This window comes from Schistocerca gregaria, chromosome 4, assembly GCF_023897955.1.
Source record: "Schistocerca gregaria isolate iqSchGreg1 chromosome 4, iqSchGreg1.2, whole genome shotgun sequence".
NCBI classification, from domain to species: domain Eukaryota; kingdom Metazoa; phylum Arthropoda; class Insecta; order Orthoptera; family Acrididae; genus Schistocerca; species Schistocerca gregaria.
Window position 1 is genome coordinate 33,804,994 of NC_064923.1, and position 22,003 is coordinate 33,826,996.

At 45.2% G+C, this 22,003-nt stretch overlaps 1 protein-coding gene across 2 annotated transcripts in view; it reads right to left on the bottom strand.

The window, feature by feature from the left end:
* Positions 1-320: 320 nt before the first annotated feature.
* The window catches only part of LOC126267971 (glucose dehydrogenase [FAD, quinone]-like), a 51,148-nt gene continuing 29,465 nt past the window's right edge, over positions 321-22,003 (bottom strand). For both annotated transcript variants that reach the window (XM_049973319.1, XM_049973317.1), the window contains exon 3: positions 321-4,456. In XM_049973319.1, the coding sequence (XP_049829276.1) occupies positions 2,867-4,456 (1,590 nt within the window). In that variant the 3' untranslated portion in view covers positions 321-2,866. The remainder of the gene's footprint in view (positions 4,457-22,003) is intronic.

Consider the following 22,003-nt stretch of genomic DNA (forward strand, 5'->3'; position numbering starts at 1 on the left):
TATTTCCTTGCACATACTTAAGTGGTGCATTCACTGTGAACGCGGATTGCTATAAGCGTGGAATTAACGGTAACTAGTGGCACTCACTGATTTCATGAATCTGCTTATGCATCACATCTTGCAGTTAATCAATCATCGTCCTTAATTACAGGAAAGTGTGTGCTGTGCATTAGTTCTTAAAATTTTGTTTAGAGTCAGAGAGACTCAATAATATTTTCATGACCATTGAAATCATCTTCATATGTATATCACTAAAATTTCAGGGCACAGGTGTGATTGATTTATGCTTAAACAAAAATGTTTGTACCTTTCATGACCTCTGAAGCGAGAAATAGTTTTTTAATTTTTTAAACAACTATTTATTACAAGAATGGAATTACATTCGTAAGTCATAAACAATAATAATCTGTGACGAATAATTATAAAAATTATACTGAAATTTGCTTCATAATTAAACTGCAAACTAAGAAATACTATCTGAACAAAATACCTATTTCTTTAAACAAAGTGTATTAATGCACGACCAAGGCCCGCTGATAAAATAAACTTTTGTGTGCTACCAGTTTCTATAGAAACGATCGTCGTAAGGCTAGCTGTATAGCAATGGAGAGAACACAAGAGATACGTTTGAATAACTATCAATGGAATCATATGTGATGAACTATCTCACATAATTGCCATAAAAATTGTTATGCCCCCTTATAAGATTCCATTCTGTAGTGACAATGGCAATTAAATTAAATCGACACTACATAGTAATGGAATTGACAGTCTTCATACATATAAACGAAATATCCAAGGTTAAAATGCATTTATGGGAACGTATATTCTTATAAATACAAGTATATCGTGTGAAAGCGGAATGAGATACAGCGACCACATGTGGTCAACAAAAAATAAGTACATTATAGGAGCTTCCAGGAAGATTACAGCAGTATGCTAGACGGAGATTCGAACCTGGGACTTTTGCCTTTGGCGGGCAAGTGCTGTACCGACCGCAGCGGCTACATGTGTGCCCACCGGCACGACCGGTGCTCTGTTACCGCGGAGTCACCCCCGCCGCGCCTGCTCCCCTATCTTCCTGCCTTCACGAACATTACCCGTCTTCCTGCCTTCACGAACGTTACTGTCGGAAGTAAAGTGAAGCTGTGGTCGTGAGTTGTAAGTCGATAGAGGACATGCCTGTCACTAAAGGCGAAGGTCTCAAGTTCGAGTGTCCGTCCAGTATACCGTTTTAATGTGCCAGGTAGTTTCAGATCTGCGGACAGTCCTGTGAAAAGTGAAATATCAGTCTGAAATTGTGATGTATGTGAAAAATCTTAGCATTTCTGTGTTCTGTGCTGGGCTGCGGAGAGATGTTCCCTGCTGCCATGTGGCGTGCCTTTTGCACACTGAGGAACAGGATAGCAGATTTCTATTTACAAGCCGATGTAAAAATAAAATACGGAAAGAGTTCTACGTGTCGATAGTTAAGCAAAGAATCCAGCAACAGTTACCTTCACGATTTTCTTCACACATACAGGATGGAGAGCAGTATGAGAACTACCATCATTTTTGACACACATCTGAATGAGTCTCTAGTAAATGCTGCGCAAACACTGTCTCCACATACGCGTACACCGTAATTGCTGTACCACGCAAACATTTGGGGTTACACTCGTCTGGTATGAGACGTTCCCTGGTTGGTACACTGGGAGCCGAACCGCACAATAACCCTGGGTTCGGTGTGGGGCGGCGGTGGGGTGGGTGGACTGCTGTAGCCTGTTGTGGGGTTGTGAACTAGTGGGGGCTACGGCGGGGCGAAGTCTCCCCGTCGCTTACAGGTCCCCGGTTCAGTACACAATACACAGTACACACAAATGCTTGTTTCATCAGCAGTTGTCGGTGATACATAATTATCATTTTTTTCAGATATCCAAAGACCCAAAACCACAACATGCAGAATATACGACGGCCTTGCGTTTGTTAACTACTGGGAGGGAGATACTGAGTGTATCATTAACTGTTTATCATGAAATTTTCTGCAGTGAGAGAACAAACATGGTCGCGTATAGCGTCCGAGCGAAGGTAAGAACAATACTTTTGTGTCAAAGGCTGTCTATTGTTTCAGAACTGCCAGTTTCCAGCACTGCCGACCATCATACTCGTGGTTACACAGAGACCGTCTTACACAACAAATGTCAGTTTGACATTGGTATACGCATTTGAGTGTCTGTCTTTGTCCTCGTGTTTGTCCCACTGTACAGGATCTGCTGTTTCCACGCCACAGTGCTCAGTTAGTTTAAGGGAGAGAAGTTGTGTGCTCCATCTATTTGAGGACCGAGTTAGCACTGAAATGCCTCTTATCGTATTAAAACTGTTTCCGCGCCGGGTCTGCGGTATAGCATGCCTGGCAACCGAGAACTTGCGTTTCGAATCCCGGTAGGACAACAGCAATTTTCAGTTTGCCTTTAATGTAGCCTTTACCTCCCAGCAATGTGAGGAGTGTCCACAACCGACACACAGTTGAGAATCCACGTTAAACAGCGAGGAAACGGTGTCAGGTAAGTAGGTTAGGTTAGGGACACATGAAATCCAACTGAAAGAGTTGCTCCAGCCCATTGAGCCAAACGAAATTCTCTGTGTATCGAATTTTGTAAGGCGCAAATTTGGGATGAGTTCAAGAGTTGCCTAATGGAGGGTGCAAAACCGACTAAAAACTACAAGGCTGACGCAATGAGCTATTGGAGCAAACGGGATCCTGTACAGACGAAACGTAGTTTTCTCGTGAGACCGGCTACAGGGCCACTACGAATGGGGCCCGAAGATGGGCGACATGGCCCGAAAGCGGTGATCTGCGCTGAGCGGGCGGGCCGGGGGCGCGCCCTCACAGCTCCTGCTTCGGCGGGCGAGCTCCGGCGCCGCGCTCGCGCCAGTCCTCTGCCACCATGTGGGCGCACTTCTCGCCGATCATGATGGAGGGCACGTTGGTGTTGCAGCGCACGACGAGCGGCATGACGGAGGCGTCGGCGACGCGCAGGCCCCGCACGCCGTGCACGCGCAGCCGCGCGTCGACGACGGCGTCGGGGTCGGCGGCGGGCCCCATCTTGGCGGTGCCGGCCGGGTGGTACAGCGTGGTGGTGAGCTGCGGCAGAGCGCAGCGCCAGTAGTCCTCGGTGGCGGGCCGGCGGTCGGCGCACGCCGCCAGCGGCAGGTCGCGCACGGTGAAGCCGGCGTCGCGCAGCGCGCGCGTCGCTCCCATGCGGTGCGCGAACGCCACGCCGGCCACGTGGTTGTCGAGGTCGCGCGGGTCCCGGTAGTAGGCGGCGTCGACGAGGGGGCGCTGGCGCGGGTCGGGCCCGGCCAGCCGCACGCGGCCGCGGCTCGTCGGCGCCAGCAGCGTCGGGATCACCAGCAGGGCGTCCTCGCGCTCCGTCAGCCTCGCCAGCGCCGCCGCCGCGTCCTCGCCGAAGTTGTAGTCGTGCGCCAGCGTGCCCGCCAGCTCCTTCTCCACGTAGATGTAGTGCATCTGCATGTCCGGGTACGTCGGCGAGTCCACCTCCGGAAGGCCCACCAGGTTCGGGGGCGCCTCGTCCGTCCGGAGGAACCCGGTGAAGGAGCTGACTCTGGTGGTCGACAACAGCCCCGTCCTGTTGAGCAAGTACTGGAAAGCGGCCTCTTCGGGCGACGTCTTCGTCGGCGGCTTCATCGTGTAGTACAACCCGGTGTACATCAGGTGGTCCTGTAGGTTGTATCCGACCTTCAGATCCTTTATTACGGGTATTCCGAACTCCTCCAGATGATCTTTCGGCCCGATTCCGGAGTGCATCAGTATGTGGGGCGTGTCGACAGCTCCCGCCGATACGATTACCTCCTTCTTAACGCCGACTTCTCTTACCTCGCCGTCTTTCACGTAGCGCACGCCGTACGCCGTCCGCGTCTCCGGGTCGACGAGTACTTTGGTGACGTAGGCGAGCTTGGTGACGTGCAGGTTCCTCCTGTGCCTGGCCGGCGCCAGGTACCCTCGGGCGGTGCTCCACCTGGTGCCGTTCTTGATGTTGCAGTGCACCCGGCCGAACCCCAAGTTCGGCTCGGCGCTGTAGTCCTCGATTATGTTAAACCCGAGCTCCCGGGCAGCCGCTACGAGGGACTCCGTGTAGGGCTCGACGAACTCCGGCATCGTGGCGAATATCGGTCCGCCGCGGCTGTGGACGGACTCGGTGTGCGGCCTCTTCTTCAGCTCCTTCTCGTCAAAGTCCTCGAGCTTCTTGAAGAAGGGCAGCACGTCCCGGTAGCCCCAGCCGTCGTTGCCGAGCGCCGCCCACACGTCGTAGTCCTGCGGGCTGCCCCGGATGTACACCATGGCGTTGAGCACGCTGGAGCCGCCCAGTACCTTGCCTCGCGGCCACGAGCAGCGGCCGCCCTTCAGCGCCAGGCACGACAGCCCGTCCGGCTCCGTCAGGTAGGCCCAGTCTGCCTGCAACCACACGAGCCCCGGTCGCGGCAGTCTGACGTCATATCGGTTGTTCCCCAGGGAAGCGTCCTGGGACCTCTGCTGTTCCTCGTCTATATAAATGACCTGGGTGACGATCTGAGCAGTTCTCTTACGTTGTTCGCGGATGATGCTGTAACTAACCGTCTAGTTAAGTCATCCGAAGACCAGTATCAGTTGCAAAGCGATTTAGGAAGGATTGCTGTATGGTGCGGCAGGTGGCAGTTGACGCTAAATAACTAAAACTCTGAGATGATCCACACGAGTTCCAAAAGAAATCCGTTGGAATTCGATTACTCGGTAAATAGTACAATTCTCAACGCTGTCAATTCAACTAAGTACCTGGGTGTTAAAACTACGAACAACTTCAGTTGGAAAGACCACATGGATAATATAGTGGGGAAGGCGAGCCAAAGGTTGCGTTTCTTTGGCAGGACACTTAGAAGATGCAACAAGTCCACTAAAGAGACAGCTTACACTACACTCGTTCCTCCTCTGTTAGAATATTGCTGCGCGGTGTGGGATCCTTACCAGGTCGGATTGACGGAGGACATCGAAAGGGTGCAAAAAAGGGCAGCTCGTTTTGTATTATCACGTAACAGGGGAGAGAGTGTGACACATATGATACCTGAGTTAGGATGGAAGTCATTAAAGCAAAGACGTTTTTCGTGGCGGCGAGATCTATTTACGAAATTTCAGTCACCAACTTTCTCTTCCGAATGCGAATATATTTTGTTGAGCCCAACCTACATAGGTAGGAATGATTATCAAAATAAAATAAGAGAAATCGGAGCTCGAACAGAAAGGTTTAGGTGTTCGCTTTCCCGCCCGCTGTTCCGGACTGAAATGATAGAGAGATAGTATGATTGTGGTTCGATGAACCCTCTGCCAAGCAGTTGAATGTGAATTGCAGAGTAATCATGTAGATGTAGATTTAGATGTAGATGTCGTCTACACTCGCTCCATGGTTATGGTTTGTTTTTGCTGGATTAGTTTTTCCCTTCACAATAGTCAATCTGCAGGTTACTGCCAACACCTAAGTGTTTTACATGGAGTGGCCTCATTGCTGGTGCGTGCCGTGATCTTTGAACTGACAGTACCAGAGGTGAAAGAAGTGATAATTGTGACATAAAAACCCTAGCACTGAGTGCTGCTCGAACACCACACTTGAAATCCGTACTGACCCATGTCGCAGTGGATACCACTTTGAAAAAAAAAATTGTTCGGTGAGTGTTCTTGTGTTCCATCGAGGCTAAAAGGAAAATTCTAAGAGAGTCTCGTCCCTGCAACATCCTTGTTATTTGAGGACAACACGCAGTAGTGCAAGGCGAAACGTGTGTAAATTTTGTGCCTAAACTGTACCGATATTTTGATACAGGTAAGGCAAGTACCCCAAATGAAACAGAATACGAAACGCTGTAAAATACGAATATGTGTCTGTTTTACAACACGTCAAGATTATTTATCCTCTAACTTCGTATTTGTATACAATGATAGTAAACGAAATTATATTAGTCATACAGCAAAATATTGGCGCGAAACAATATATGTCAACACATAGAATAATTAGTCATATTTTGAAATATAAAAATTACCGCTTTGTTGTACGCTCTTCCTATGTACGTCATCGACGTACAAACGCGGAGTTTTAATGAAATGATTAGAGCATAGAGGGATACGACACCTCTTGGCAGACTGGATAAATTCATCACAGTGGCTTTTGATGCTGGACTACTGCAGGGTGAATACACTGAAAATGGCCTAGCATTTTTCTCTTTTCATGTATGCACGCATTTCACTCCACTGTATTTTAATCATTTCTTTGAAACACTACCTTCGTACTTCCATCACGAATAAGGGAAGAATGACCGGTAACACAGCAGCTTCTATTTGGGGAGTATGACTCTACAAGTGCTATATGTGTTGACGTATTGATTCCAGCAAATCAAAAATTGGTTCAAAAGGCTATGAGCGTTGTATATATGTATATACATTGCTCCTTCATACAAAATTTGAAAATTAATAATATTCATCTATATATTGCGTAGTTGTTAATCAGAAGGGAACTTCCGAAAGACTGGATACGAACCTGCATTTAATAATCCAAAAGGTCCATTACTTCTTCGGAATGTTAAAATTCATCAAAGCCTAATACCCGCTTGATCTGAAGTATCCCGACAGATTATACAACGCTCGCAAAATTACGAGGCATTTTATTTGTGCAGATTAGCACACTGCCGCAAAGCACGAGCCTGCGGAGAAGAAGAATCATCGCCTGATTTCATTCTAACAAGTAAAATTTTTGAATCATTTTGAGTGACTGAGCTATGACTGTGTTTCCTATCATGAATGATTGATTGCTCGAACGAATTGAGAGTTACATAATCACGTATATAGGAGGAAAAAGTTATACATACACTGGAGTAGAGCAATGTATGCAGGACTGGGAATTTGTGTCATCTATTTCGAGGTTGTGACATTGTCTAAATGGGTGACTAACTGACTTGCATTTGCTCACTAAGAGGCAGATGTGGGGATACACACATCTGATTTTTAATTTCCAATTTTTCTAATTGAGAGATCATTGCACACTTTCCCTCTATGTGTAGGTTTTCTAACATCTGTTACATGTTTGTAGTTTAAGCTATTTTCAGCAAAGGATAAACCTGTCTCCTTTGACCTGTAGCTAACATGGTATTCTGCTGTTCCACTACAGATTGACCTCCCCTTTTCTCCTATACAGCGGGACTGACTCTCCTGACAATTGTAAACCCCAGTTTTCATGACGGCCCGTTGCTTACCTTTGGATTGGTGAAACAATTGAAAATCAAAATATGTGTGAAATCTTATGGGACTTTACTGCTAAGGCCATCAGCCCCCTGCTTACACACTACTTAACCTAAATTATCGTAAGGACAAACACACACACACGCACACACACCCATGCCCGAGGGAGGACTCGAACCTCCGCCAGGACCAGCCGCACAGTCCATGATTGCAGCGCCCGAGACCGCTCGGCTAATCCCACGCGGCGATGAAACGTTTGCCCAATGTCTCTGGGACATAGAGAATCACAGAGAAAGCCTTTTCCTTTAAAATGCATTTGTTCAGCTTATGAGAGTACGCCGAAGAGCATGCACTTTGTTTCAGGTTAGCGAGGAATTCAGAACTGAGAGAGGAGCCATGGAAGGAGATTGCACATTCTTTGAATTTGTTTATGTCTCTTTTCGCATGGCCCGGGGAGACCTTTTACGTTGACATGTACATCTACATCAACGCAAGCATCTGTCGGTGTGTAGTGGAGGGTACTTTATGCAACACTGTCACTTTTCCCCTTCCCCTGTTCCAGTCGCGAATGGTTAGCGGGAAGAATGACTGCCGGCAAGCCTGCTCGTGCGAAGAATCGTACGAGAGTGCCCCACCCCGCCATGTCTGGTGGCCTTCCCTCTGTACAGTGATTACAGGCACTTTTCCTTCCACGACGGTATCAGCCATTTGTCGCTCCTACGACGAATTAAAGGAGAAAGTACAGTCGCACTTCCTCGGTGAAACATTTTTGGGAAATATGTCTAGTACACGGGCCTCTTCTGTGTCGTCCTCCGTTTGATTCCCGTTATGGTCGCAGTATATCTGGACACACGGCTGTGATCAGTTTACTGATTCAACGCAAGACCAAAACTTCTTAAAATTTTCTGTCAAGTCGTCACACAGAATGTTACTTCAAACTTCGTAAAAAACACGCGTGGCTCTCCTTACGTTAATTTTGGCTCCGATTAGTTTTTGTTCGTCTGTGAAGCGTTGGCTACGTTTAAATTTACAATGAACCTCTCTTAGCTTTCTAGGCACATTTATAATACGAGTGTCAATGTAAGGAGTGTCTTCTCCATCCCTCACAACTCGTATTGGCACATACCTGTCTAAAGCGTATTGTTCAGTGCTCTTGAACTTTGTCCATTGATACTCAACGGCGTTAGTGCCAGAGATTGAAATTTTCAAGCTGACCGTTCAGGTAATTTGAATTATGTCTTTTCTCCTCTCTTGCTAAGCAGAAAGATATCCCTAACTATGTTTTTATTCACATGTACAGCCGCATTTAATGACGCTGTAATGGCTTTCTGATCACTGATCCCCTCTTGAACGCTGAGTCGAAAAGCTCGGGTTCATCACAAGCTGTTACCTTCACGAGTTGGTTCTCTGATTCATTTCTCAAGGTAATTTTCGGACAGCCGGCCGCGGTGGCCGTGTGGTTCTAGGCACTTCAGTCCGGAACCGCGTGACTGCTACAGTCGCAGGTTCGAACCCTGCCTCGGGCATGGATGTGTGTGATGTCCTTACATTAGTTAGGTTTTAGTAGTTCTAAGTTCTAGGGGACTGATGACCACAGATGTCAAGTCTAGGGGACTGATGACCTCAGATGTTGAGTCCATAGTGCTCAGAGCCATTTTTTGATTTTCGCATTTAAAAGAATTTCGAACATTTTCTTGTCACTACTACAAACCCTAATTACTTGAATCTCCTAGTCTATATGGGTAAGTTGACATATCGATCTGCTCTTGATCCACCACTAACATTTGTCTTCACCCGAATCATTTAGCATTTGGGATCTACACTAATCTCACTACATATTATCGTGTTTGTATGACGTCTCTACCACCAGTGTTCAACCTATCTTTGCGATTTACACTCGTGTCTGAATTAAGAAGGGCCGGCCGTTGAGGCCGAGCGGTTCTACCGGCGCAGGTTCGAATCCTGCCTCGGGCATGGATGTGTTCGATGTCCTTTGTTTAGTTAGGCTTAAGTAGTTCTAAGTTATAGGGGACTGATGACGTCAGATGTTAAGTCCCATAGTGCTTAGAGCCATTTGAACCATTTTTTTGAATTTAGAAATTTATTGCTGTTGACATCTGATTTCAAAAATGGCTCAATTAGCCCTGAGCACTATGGGACTTAACATCTGAGGTCATCAGTCCCCTAGAACTTAGAACTACTTAAACCTAGCTAACGTAAGGACATGACACACATGCATGCCCGATGCAGGATTCAAACCTGCGACCGTAGCAGCAGCGCGATTCCAGACTGTAGCGCCTAGAACAGCTCGGCCACTCAGATCGGCCATCTGATTTCAATCATCTTTCCATTCCTAGTACTATGTAGGCATTGTTACCGTTTATAAGTGAGACTATTTCTGCGACGCTCTTATAGTTAACTAATACGATGATGAAATTTCATTCCTGCATCTGGTATGACAGATCCTACCCTACCTGGACTCGCAATGCATCTTACCGGGCGTCTGGATGGTATCCTCTCTCCTAAAAATCCCACGTGTACAACCGGGTAGCCGCTTCCTGCAAGTAGTGCATGCCTGATCTATTAGGGAAGGTCCTACAATTTGTTCAATGCGCCAATGGATCCTGGAACATCCACTGTCAGGACTGCTTGATGGGAACACGACCCGCCGAGACCAGGCCGCATCAGTATGTTGTATTCGGCTTCGTCAACAGTGGACTTAAATTTCCAGGAGTTTTCCTAACAAAACTGTCTTCCGTTTGCCTTGTCTTCTGGTGATACCTTGAATTTCTTTTACCTCATTTGTCTTCGTTCTATGACGACCAGACATTTAAATGGTGAGCGAGACTACAGAAGATCACCGCTAATGATTTAGTAGTATAAAAGTGACCTCGTGCACTTGTTTAAGATAATTCTTGTGGCCGTGCGGTTCTAGGGGCTTCAGTCTGGAACCACGCGACCGCTGCGGTCGCAGGTTCGAATCCTGCCTCGGGCATGGATGTGTGTAATGTCCTTAGGTTAGTTAGGTTTAAGTAGTTCTAAGTTGTAGGGGACTGATGACCACAGATGTCAAGTCCCATAGTGATCAGAGCCATTTGGACCATTTGAACCTTGAAGATAATATAGTGAGTTGGCAAAATCGATCAACTATAACAAATTCGATGCATAGGTGCTTTAAATAAAGCAGAAATGACATAACCAAGAAAGTAAACCGGAATTGTGTTGATCGAGTGCGAAATTAAGACAAACTGATCTTTCAACGAAGAGTAGGATCTCTCAATTGTTGAGTGCTGGAGTGTGTCGCGTCACGTAATGACGAAAAGAATGGTAGCAGACAGAAGGAAGCTTAAGCCATGTCTGGGGCAGAGTGCGGCAGCGCAGAAGACGGCGCTCGTCGTGCACTCTGACTGAGGGGTGTGGGCGGCGCGGCAAGTCCGCAGCCAGCAGGGCTGGAGCGCACCGGGCGCCGTCAGAGGGGGACGGGGTAGAGCGGTCGCAGTCCGCAGCCAGGAGCGCTCGCTGCGGCCACTTCTCTGACTGGTGCCACGTCACTGTGACGTTCGCAGGTGCCTAGTTGCCCCACCCGCTTTTTCAAAACTGAAACATTTATGGGTCTCGAAGAAGACCTCGAAGACATAAAATATATTGGACTAGTTCAAATAATGAGAAGATAACAAAGCGCTGTCTCGCCGTCTGAAATGGGAGCACTACTGCAACAACTGTAAGCATGCGTCATAGGCTGTTGTGCTTCGTTAGTTCATTAATGTGACTGTCATGTGCAGTGCACAAAGTGTTGTCCTTCGCCACAGTCGCATTCCGTAAACAGTTCCAGTCAGACAACTCAGCACGTTGAGTTATCGCAGCCCCTCGCCGCGTGTTTATTTATTTTATTTCATCCTTTGATTTATTTAACGTGGCTAGATGGGACTTAACATCTGTGGTCATGAGTCCCCTAGAACATAGAACTACTTAAACCTAACTAACCTAAGGCCATCACACACATCAATGCCCGAGGCAGGATTCGAACCTGCGACCGTAGCAGTCGCGCGGTTCCGGACTGAGCGCCAAGAATCGCTAGACCACCGCGGCCGGCACCAAGTGGTGTCACCGCCAGACACCACACTAGCTAGGTGGTAGCCTTTAAATCGGCCGCGGTCCGTTAGTATACGTCGGACCCGCGTGTCGCCACTATCAGGGATTGCAGACCGAGCGCCGCCACTCGACAGGTCTTGTCTAGAGAGACTCCCTAGCAGTTGTACAGCCGACTTTGCTAGCGATGGTTCACTGACTACAGACGCTCTCATTTGCAGAGACGACAGTGTAGCATAGCCTTCAGCTACGTCATTTGCTACGACTTAGCAAGGCGCCATATTCAGTTACTATTCTGAACAGATAATATTGTGAATCATGTACCGTCAAGAGCGACATTCATCATTAATGGATTAAAGTTAAGTATCAAACTAATTACATCCGCTTTCTGAATTCTAATTCCTTGACATGTTCCAGGCCTCACGTCAGTACAGTTCTTCCCTTCTCACGCCAGCATGCGTGAGCTAAAACGCGTGCATTTCGGCCTCCTCTAGTAACACGGCGTTGGCTCTTGTGCCAACACAACAGACCTCGCCATGGACGTCGGGAGTGAAATTGCACATCATGCAGAGTATTGCGCACAGTTTGAGTCGTAACATGACGTCCTGTGGCTGCACTAAAAGCAAGATTCAACATGATGGCGTGGCTGTCGGAGATCCTCCGTGCCATAATCCGTACGTAGCGGTCATCCACTGCAGTAGTCCTTGGGCGGCCTGAGCGAGGCGTGTCGTCGACAGTTCCTGTCTCTCTGTATCTCCTCCAAGTCCGAGAAACATCGCTTTGGTTCACTCAGTCTCGATACTTCTCTAGTTGAGAGCAGTTCCTGGAACAAAGTAACAATGCGTACGCGATCGAACCGCGGTATTGACCTTCTAGGCATGGTTCAACGCAGACAACATGCGCCGTGTACCTCCTTCCCGGTGGAATGACAGGAACGGATCGGCAGCCGGACCCACTGCGTCTAAATGGCGCTGCTCAGGCATGGTCGTTTACATCTTTGGGCGGGTTTAGTAACATCTCTGAACAGTAAATGGGACTGGGTCTGTGATACAGTATCCACAACCAGTGTCTATCTTCAGGACTTCTGGGAACCGGGGTGATGCAAAACGTTTTTTGATGTTTAAGGTTGCCTCATCGATACATTGTCTCGAAATCTGGCAGAAAACGTAAAGACATTCTGGTCCTATGTAAACTACTCCAATGGCCAAAAGCAATCAGTGCTTTCATTGCACGATGACAATGGTGATATTCTTAATCACATTGCCACTAAAGAGAGATACTAAACACGGTCTTCCAAAGTTGCTTTACATAAAAAGACAAAATAAACATTCCAGAATTCGAATCAAGAACAACTGCTGAGTAACTTGGAAGTGGATATTCGCGCTGTAGCGAAGTAGCTAATAACACTTCCGAAAAACAGGGCTTCCAGTCCAAATTGTATACCAGTCGTGTCTATTACGGAGTTCGCTGACACAATGGCACCGCACTCAGCAATCAAATACAGGTTCTCGCTCGTAGAAAGATCTAGACCCAAAGACTGAAAAGTTGTACAAATTACATCAATACCCAAGGAAGGAAATAGGAGTAATCCGCTGAATTACAGACCCGTATCGCTGACGTCGGTTCGCAATTGGATTTTGGAACATATACCGTGTTCCAACGTTATGAATAACAACGAAGAAAACAATTTATTGACAAGCAGCATACACGAACACAGAAAATACCAAAAGCATGGTTCAAATGGCTCTAAGCACATCTGATGTCATCAGTCCCCTAGACTTAGACGTATTTAAACCTAACTAATCTAAGGACATCCCACACATCCATGCCCGAGGCAGGATTTTAGCCTGCGACCGTAGCAGCAGCGTGGTTCCGGACTGAAGCGCTTAGAACCGCTCGGCCACTGCGGCCGGCCAGAAAATATCTTTCTCGTGAAACACATCTAGGCCTTTTTTGCAACGAAGTAATGAGTGGTATCAACAGGGAACGTCAAAGTGTTTCCGTAATTTTAGATTTTCAGAAGACTTTTGATAAAAACATTGCCTGCCTCAGGACTCTTGTCTTAGCCGTGTGACCTGATTCGTGATGTCCTGTCGCGGAAGTCTGACTGACGCAAAGTCGTCGAGTAAAACTGAAGTAATATCTGCCGCCCCCAAAGGAAGTGTTATAGGCCCTTTGCTCTTCCTAATGTATATAAAAGATTTAGGAGGCAGTCTGAGCAGCCCTCTTAGCTTATTTGCAGATGAGGCTGTCATTTAACGTCTTGTAAAGTCATCAGATGATCTAATGCAATATGAAAATTATTTAGACAAGATCGTTACATGGTGGGAAACGTAGCAACTGACTGTAAATCAGGAAAAATGTGAAGTCATGCACGTGAGTACTGAAGGAAATTTGCTAAATTTCTGTTACACGATAAATTACAATACGAATAACTTAAATCGGAACGATCGCATAGAAAATGTTGTGTGGAAAGCTAACCAAACACTGATATTTATTGACAGAACATTTAGAAAATGCAGCAAGTCTACTAGAGACGCTTGTACGCATTGCTCTGGAGTATTTCTGTCCGTTGTGAGATCCGCAAGAGATAGGACTGACGGAGGACATCTAAAAATTTGAATCAGCGTGAAATAGGAGAACGAATTACACAGGTATGGTACACCAGCTGGTGTGGCAGTGATTGAAAGGAAGGTGTTTTCTGCTGCTGCAGGACCTTCGCATGAAATTTCAGTCACCAGCTGTCTCCTCAAAGTGTGAAAGTATTTTGTTTCCCCCAAGTACATAAGGTGATATGATCATTAAAATAAAATAAGAGAAACCATAACTCGCACGGAAAGATCTAAGTGTTCGTGGGAATGAGTCGCGAATCAATATCCTAAAGTATTGTAAATAAGATTCAAAAATTAGTTTTTTTCCCTTGATATGTAACTACTTGGGCTTGACTGTGGAAGGGTGGTTTCATTAAACGAGAGAGTATGTCTCTTTGAACAACGTAATGATTCGGTGCAGGAGAGAGGAGCTATAGTAATCGCCAGCGGAGAGCAGCAGCTGAACCGACGGCAAGTAATCTTGAAGTGGTCGTTTCTAGAGATTGCGCAGAACAACGAAGAGTTTGAGAAATTCTTGACACAGGTTCTTGGTAGATTCTAAAAACATTGAGCTTACCAATATAAACCGATTTTAGAAAGGACTGATAAAACTTGGTATGCGAACAGGCTGGTAACGTAAAATATAAAGATGATACCCTATGTTTATTTTACTTGATATGATATTACAATTTTAAAAGCTACGTCATTTAGTTATAAACGTAAAATGAAATGCTTAAATGTTTGTTTTAATATTACTTCACCTACTAATTAATGTATCAAGTTCAGTGAAATTTTATACATGTTGTTACTACGTGTCGCAACTTGGAAACAATTTTGGTAGCAACGTACTAGTCTGGTGAATCGTGTCGTCGTGAAGCAGTGCAGGTGAGTTGTGAGCAAAGTGCTGCCGGCCGCGGTGGCCGAGCGGCTCGAGTCGCTTCAGTCTGGAAGCGCGCGACCGCTACGGTCGCAGGTCCGAATCCTGCCTCGGGCATGGATGTGTGTGATGTACTTAGGTTAGTTAGGTTTAAGTAGTTCTAAGTTCTAGGGGACTGATGACCTCAGAAGTTAAGTCCCATAGCGCTCAGAGCCATTTTGAAGTAAAGTACTGCCACTCTGTTTCCTCGTGACGAAACATTTGAAAGCGACACTAATGCAGCCGTGATTACGCACGCTCAAATAGGGATAGTGTGGACTTGATGTTTAACGGCGGGTAGTCAGTCAGAAGGAACCGGCTAACAGTGTCGCCAAGTTCCTTTATCACTGTTGCCCCTAGCTGTGATGGACGGGCGCACTACGTAACAACTAGAACTGTCACGAACTTATCATGCTTTCCAGGAGGACGTGATAACTTTATATGCTTGTGGCTACTTAGGGTCACAGCACTAAAACAGGGACCAGAGATAAGTTCCTTGGAGACCACGCACCACACGAACACTGATCAAGGTCGGTGTTTATGTATATAACCTAGCTATGATTTTCAACTGTCTGATGCGCATACTGTGAAGACTGATTTGCTAGTGGATTGGTAAAATTCTTCATCCTTAAACCAAATACTGCACGGGAACGCCACATCAATTTGCATCTTTCCTAGACACCGTTCGGTGAATTTTAACAGACTGGGCACGAAGCTGTTGATGATGCGAAATGTGGAGCAGATGGAATGCACTGCAATTTAGTACTCGCAGAACACTTCTTTTGCTAATCGCGATCGCACTTTGAAGCTGTCTTTCAGTGACAGTGTACAGTTTGTGTTACCGCTGCTAAAATAACTTGCAGCTTATGCTAAAATAACTTGCAGCTTACAGCCACGCCGCTGCTCGAACAGTCTGGTTATATTCGCCATAGACGAAACGGTATCCTCTTTTGCAGTGACGGTAGACGTAGCGAAAATGTGAGTAGCTTAACGAGCAAGTTGTTACATCTCAACAACAGCAGAGGTCAGGGGTATAACCACCTGTCCTAAAGATGGATGACCGATCATTTTGAGGTGAAATAACAAACAGGCGCAAGTAGGCAAGTTCGGGTGGCAGCAGCAGGCGGAGCTGTGCAGTAGCGGCCTGGGAAGGCACGTGGAGGCTGCCGCGTGGCACACCCGGCGCCTCCAGGTGTGCGGGCGCGCTGTCGGCCGGCTCCAGTCCGGCCTTCAGAACTTCAACCGTTGATCGTAACACAAAATATGCTACGAAGTAAGGAAGGAAGATTAGGTTTAAGGCACCGTCGACATCAAGATAGAGACGGCGCACAATCTCGGACTGTGTCAACGACGGAAAAGGAAACAGGCCGTGCTCTGTCAGAGGAACCGGTACCTGATCGGTTGTTCTGGAGTTCACTACATAAATTGTCATTGTAAATTTTTCTGTTTAGGATAGAGACTACGGCAACCCATAGTGTAATATTCGTGAAACTTGAGATAAATTGGCACTCAGGACTGAATATGTGACCTGAAGCAAGGTAATCGTGCAAGAGACAGCGACACCTGCCAAGACTCTTCTAGTCGCTGCGGATCTTTTGAGGAGCGTTAGATAGGTAACATTTAATGTGTAATTTTCCCTTACTGAAATACGCAGCTTCTGCGTTTGCAAACAGATACAGCGTTTAATGTTTCCAGCGTTCTAACGGCATCGTGCTCTTGAAATTTTTAACGTATTTTTGTAGGAGCTATTTTTTATCAGTGAATAATGTATGTGTGTAGATAAAGTAGGGAGTGTTTTCGTCGAGTTATCAAGGGGTATTAAATCAATTCCTGCTTCATGATGGTGGTTAATTGCTCACTTCGTATATTTTTTATGGCTGGTTTGAGGGAGGAGGGAGGGGTGGCCTTTTGACGTTTCACCAGTACATGCTTACCAAAAATTAGGACGATTCGCATCTTCCGTACTATGGAGGCAATTTTGCTAACATGCTAAATCTCAAGTTTACCAGACAGAGTGTTGGTTAAGGTAGTCGGTACGTGTGACCCCTGTTTGATGGAGATGTCCAGGCGTTCTGTTTTACATAGAAAACAAAACAAAAAAAAACATTCTTTTTCCTTACATTCATTGCATTAATTCGTATATAAGCATTTGAGGGCAACATGGTGAATGAACGCGTGTAGTTGCATCGTTTTTTGTTAGCTTAAAAAAGAAAAGTGATCGGCGTCGCTGAATACCATGCCAGGGGAGAGGGTTCGATTCCCGGTTGGGGGTTGTTTTATCCTCATCCTCAATTGATTATCATCGCCATGCAGGTGGCAACAAATAAAACAACTTTCACTTGGCGGTCTAATTCCACAAAATGTCTCACGGTCAAAATATGCCATACACAGATTACATTAGCTAACCATCAGCTCAAACTTTTCGTAATATCAGCGAACGGTACGAGGTTTTCTTAAAAAAAAAAAAATACGAGAGAACTTATTGTCAATCAATCAAAACTACGTTTGTCCCTTTCAAACTACCCCTCATAAGACAGTAGAAATCTTCAAGCTTTAGTGGAGGAAAATGTTCGCTGTTACCTTCACCACATTCAGTCCTAAATTTACCGGTTCAGTAGTGGTAGAAGCACGTCCTTTCGTGATTATCTTCAGATCCGTGAATACGGGCTTTGTTTCTGATAACATTACATTCACGTTCAATGATAAGTGTGCGGGAACGTTGTCGTACTGCTATTTCCATGAATTTTTCCTCCTGAAACCCCATCGGCGATTTCTTTGCCGTAGCACTTTCAGCTCGAATCCTTTATACATATCGTGGTAAAAATACAGGATGGAATATTTTGAGATGTGGAAATACTCACTGAAACAAGAAAAACAATTCCAGTAAATTAGGTTAAAAAAGAAGAACGGTGAAGTTGTTAGAAAACCAAACTGCTTGTCCGTGTTCGATTATTGATCGTGGCACTTTTTTTTATTCGATAATATTCTGGTTATCGAAATACTTTACTTTGCTTTTATTTAAAGTAATACATCCGAAGCTATGATTAACATTCAAGTTAGTATTTAATGTAATGTATTGGCAGATATCTTCACGTACCTCACTTTGTCAGCCGTGTGATGTTTACTTTTTCCGATAGGTAAATAATTTCATCACACGACTTCAAAATACATGCGACGTCACAGCAGAGCAGAGAATTACAAGACAGAGCCAGTGGTATAAAAATTCGTGCTTTGGTTCGTAAGCAGTTGTCAACACCTGTCTTGCAGGATTTTCTTTTATACGCTGGGTACGGACCTGACGCCTGATAGGTCTGTTTTTAGCAGCATGAACCACACATGTTTTCCACGAACAATGAACCGGAACACATGTCAATGCATCGATTTTCGTTTGTGTATTGCCCATGGTTCAAGAAATATTTATGTTTCCCTGTTTCTACGAAAAATTTCATGCCACTGGTTGCGAGAACGCTGACAATAGATCAGTTAGCATTCCTCAATAATATATTTTAGGTATATTTTTGTCCTACGTATCACGATGAAAATAACTGTCAGTACATTAAATATTTACTTATTTGATTGTTAATCCTACCTCCCGATGTTTGCATTTTTTTTTAAAAAAAGGCAAAGAAAAGTATTTCGATTACCAGAATATTTTCTGATAAAAAATATCGAATGAAAAAAACGCCACCTCCAAGAATCGAACGCGACCCAGCCTTCACAGCTCTCGGCCGGCCTCACTCTGCTAGAGATCTTGAGTGATTGGTACCCAAGATACAGCATGAAAGAAAAAAAGACTTAATAGCTCAAATATTAACTTTGAACCCCATATTAAAATGATCAGATTTTTTTGGGCGATCTTTCAATGCATAGCATTAAAATATGATTTTCCGTCATCAAATCTGGCCTTGATTGTTTTCAAAAAGTATGGAGTGTCTACCACAAAGCCGAAATTCGTGTCTCTTTTATTTTCAATATGGAAATTCCTGGCGAAATTTGATGGAAACCGGTGAGCCACACGTTAAACCCTCCCCTTGTAAGTTTGGAGTGTGAGTCCAAAGAGTCCGTTCTGAAGAGAAGTGAAATGCGGACAACAGAAAGACAGAGAGAGGCTTGGCAAAAGGAAAACCAGCTGATATATATATAATAACTAACAGCTGCATACCAATACCGGTGTTGATGATCTTTATGTCTTGAATAATCATCTGTATTTCTACCACATCTGTTCACAGGACGGGATCTCAGCGAGAAAGAATCCAGGGCGATCTCTCTTCGTTACATGTTAAGATGTATGGTCCATGATAACTATTTTTTTCTGTACTGGCGTGCGTCACTGGTAAACTAATGATGTAGATGCCAGAGATGCCAACAGAATACATGGTTAACTACAACTACAACTGTAGTCAGTAATCATAACCATGCATTTCTTCCGTTTATTATTGCATGATTATTTTTACTGTAATCATGTATTTTGTGTATGTGCCTCGCGTCGGAAGAACACCCGCGTGTGAGTGCTTTTCGGCACAAGACAACATTGGAGGTGCATCAGCTAATTGATAGAAATGTTGCACCAATCCAGTTCCTTACCCTGTAACTGCTTGCCATTTTTAAGTCCTTGTTATAAGGTGAAATGAACTTTTAACATTTGTTACATACATTACAGTTAACCAGTTTCGACACTAATGGTCTACAACTGAATCTATCTCAATACTCCACAAACATTCAACGGTACTTCACGTACCTCTGGCAGCTCACCGTATTTCCTATTGCGCTCGTGAGTGGTTTACAGAAATGATAAGGGCCCGTGTGAGCTCGAATCTATCTCATCTTGCACGCATGGTCTTTTCGTCGGATTCATTTAGCAGAAAGCAATATATTGATTGGCTGAATTACATTAGGCACTGTTGTGCTCAGAAACTGTGAAAATCTTGTAACCAGGGATGAACACACCTCTGTCTGTACATCTACTCCCTCCTCTCTCTCTGTCTGTTCTCCTTGTACTCCCTCTCTCTTTGTCCATCTCTGGCCCCTCTCTCCGATAGTAATTTCCTCCCTATTCCGCCTGCCAATTTCCTTCTGCCCCCTCTATCTCTCGTCCTTACCCCTCTCTGTGAGCATCTCATTCTCTTTCCTTCCTCTGCCATTTCGTATACTTCCATTTCGCTGCCTACTTTCCCCTTCCCTGTCTCTGTCCATCCCCTCCTCTCCCATATCTATGCAACCATTCCGCCTGTCTGCCTGTCTGTTTCGCCCTCTCTCTCTCTCTGTCTAAATTCCCCCTCTGCCTGTCCATCTGCTCCTCCCCCTCTCTCCTGCTGCCCTCTCCATATACATCTTCTCCTGTTCCCTTTCCTTGTGTTCTTCACCTCCTCCCCACCTCCACCAATTCATTTTCTTCCGCCTCATCTCCCTATTAATCTCCTCCATCCCCTTACACTATCCACCTTTTTCCCCTTCTTCCCATCCATGTCCTCCTGCTTGCTGCACTCTGTTCATCCTCTCATATTAAGCTTCTCTCCCTGTTCATCCCTTTGTGCTCTCTCTATCTATCTCTCTATCTCTCTGTTCATCCCCTCCTCTATCCATCTCAACCATCCTCCAGCCATGCCGCTCGGGGTAGCCGTGCAGTCTAGGGCATCTTGTCACAGTCCGCGTGGTTCCCTCCGTCGGAGTTTCGAATCCTCCCTCGGGCATAGGTGTATGTCTTGTCCTTAGTGTATGTTAATTTTAGTAAAGTAAGTAGTGCGTAAGCTTAAGGACCGATAACCTCAGCAGTTTGGTCCCCTAAGATCTTACCACAAATTTCCACTTTTTCCAGTTCCCCCCAGCCATGTCCATCAGCACATGTGGGCTCCGAAAAAATGTTTATTGAAGTAGGCCGACACTCGACCCATTCAACACCTGTCGTGCAGGGCAGTCTATACGACAAGATCTCATGAAACATATTGTTACCTGTATTTCCACTCCTATCGCAGTGCGGCTCTTAGCGTCGCTCAGAAACAACTCCAGTCATCAATGACAGCCGTCCTATGCACCTTCGAAACGACTGTCTAACTCAAAACAATGTTTGACAAAAATTACGAATATTCTAAAACTAAACACAAAAAATATATGATATGTTGAAAAATATGGAAATTTTACTGGCAATAACAGTTTAAGGTCCAGTTTTCTGTACCTGCCACCGTTTTTCCATAAATAATGTTCTTGTGGCGTGATATTGCTATCGCCGTATTTTTGGTACATAACATAATTAAACAAATAAAAATATATAATTACTCATTTACCTGTTTAAACGTTAGAATGCTGTCGCTAGTTTCGTCTCTTTAAATTTATTTATTGCCAAAAACACAGTTCCTTCCAGTCAAATCCCATTTTCCGACCTCTCATTCGAATATGGTACAGATTATGGTAAATCGGCTAAGATTTCTAGATATAGCTCTACTAACCGCATACATAGACACTTTGTTCATATTAATCGGCCAAAGCATTCCCGAGATATTAGCTTTTGAACTTTCAAAGATTTACAATTTTTTAGACAACAGTAACCTTTAAAATATTACATATTTTTGTGGCGCTAACTTTACATATTTTTCTGTCCATTAGTGCCAACTCGCTCCTTCGTGCTACTGTTCTGTTTTTATCAATTTTTCTGTGGCATATCAATTTCTCCAAGAGCGGAAACAAGGCAACATGCTCCCCTGCCGAGCGTCCACTCGGGTTTTTCCAACGCCGCGTACACACTAGCCGCTCGCCACGGCCCCGAAGCAACCGCCAGCCACGTGGTCTGCAGCGGGAAACTGCCGCTCTAATCTCCTGCCGCAGTTTGTGCGCTCACACTGGTCTAATGGAGAAAATAGGTTGGTTCTGTTTGTATCTGATGCAGTCTACTGTGGGTCTGATAAAACTTGCGGAGGCACCATCAGTTCGTAATTGGTTCCTCACAAAATCGCAACAAAGAGTTTTTCCAATACTCGCCCTCAGAAGTGGACCAAAACACAGAAATTGTTAATATATATTCTAAAGATCCGGATCTCGAACATTTTTAAAAATTTTCTTGATGTCTTTACTCCTTTCCCCGGTACATGTATTCAAAGCTACTCTACTCGTACACAAAAATATACATGTAAAAAGTAAACAGGTTGACTGATGATG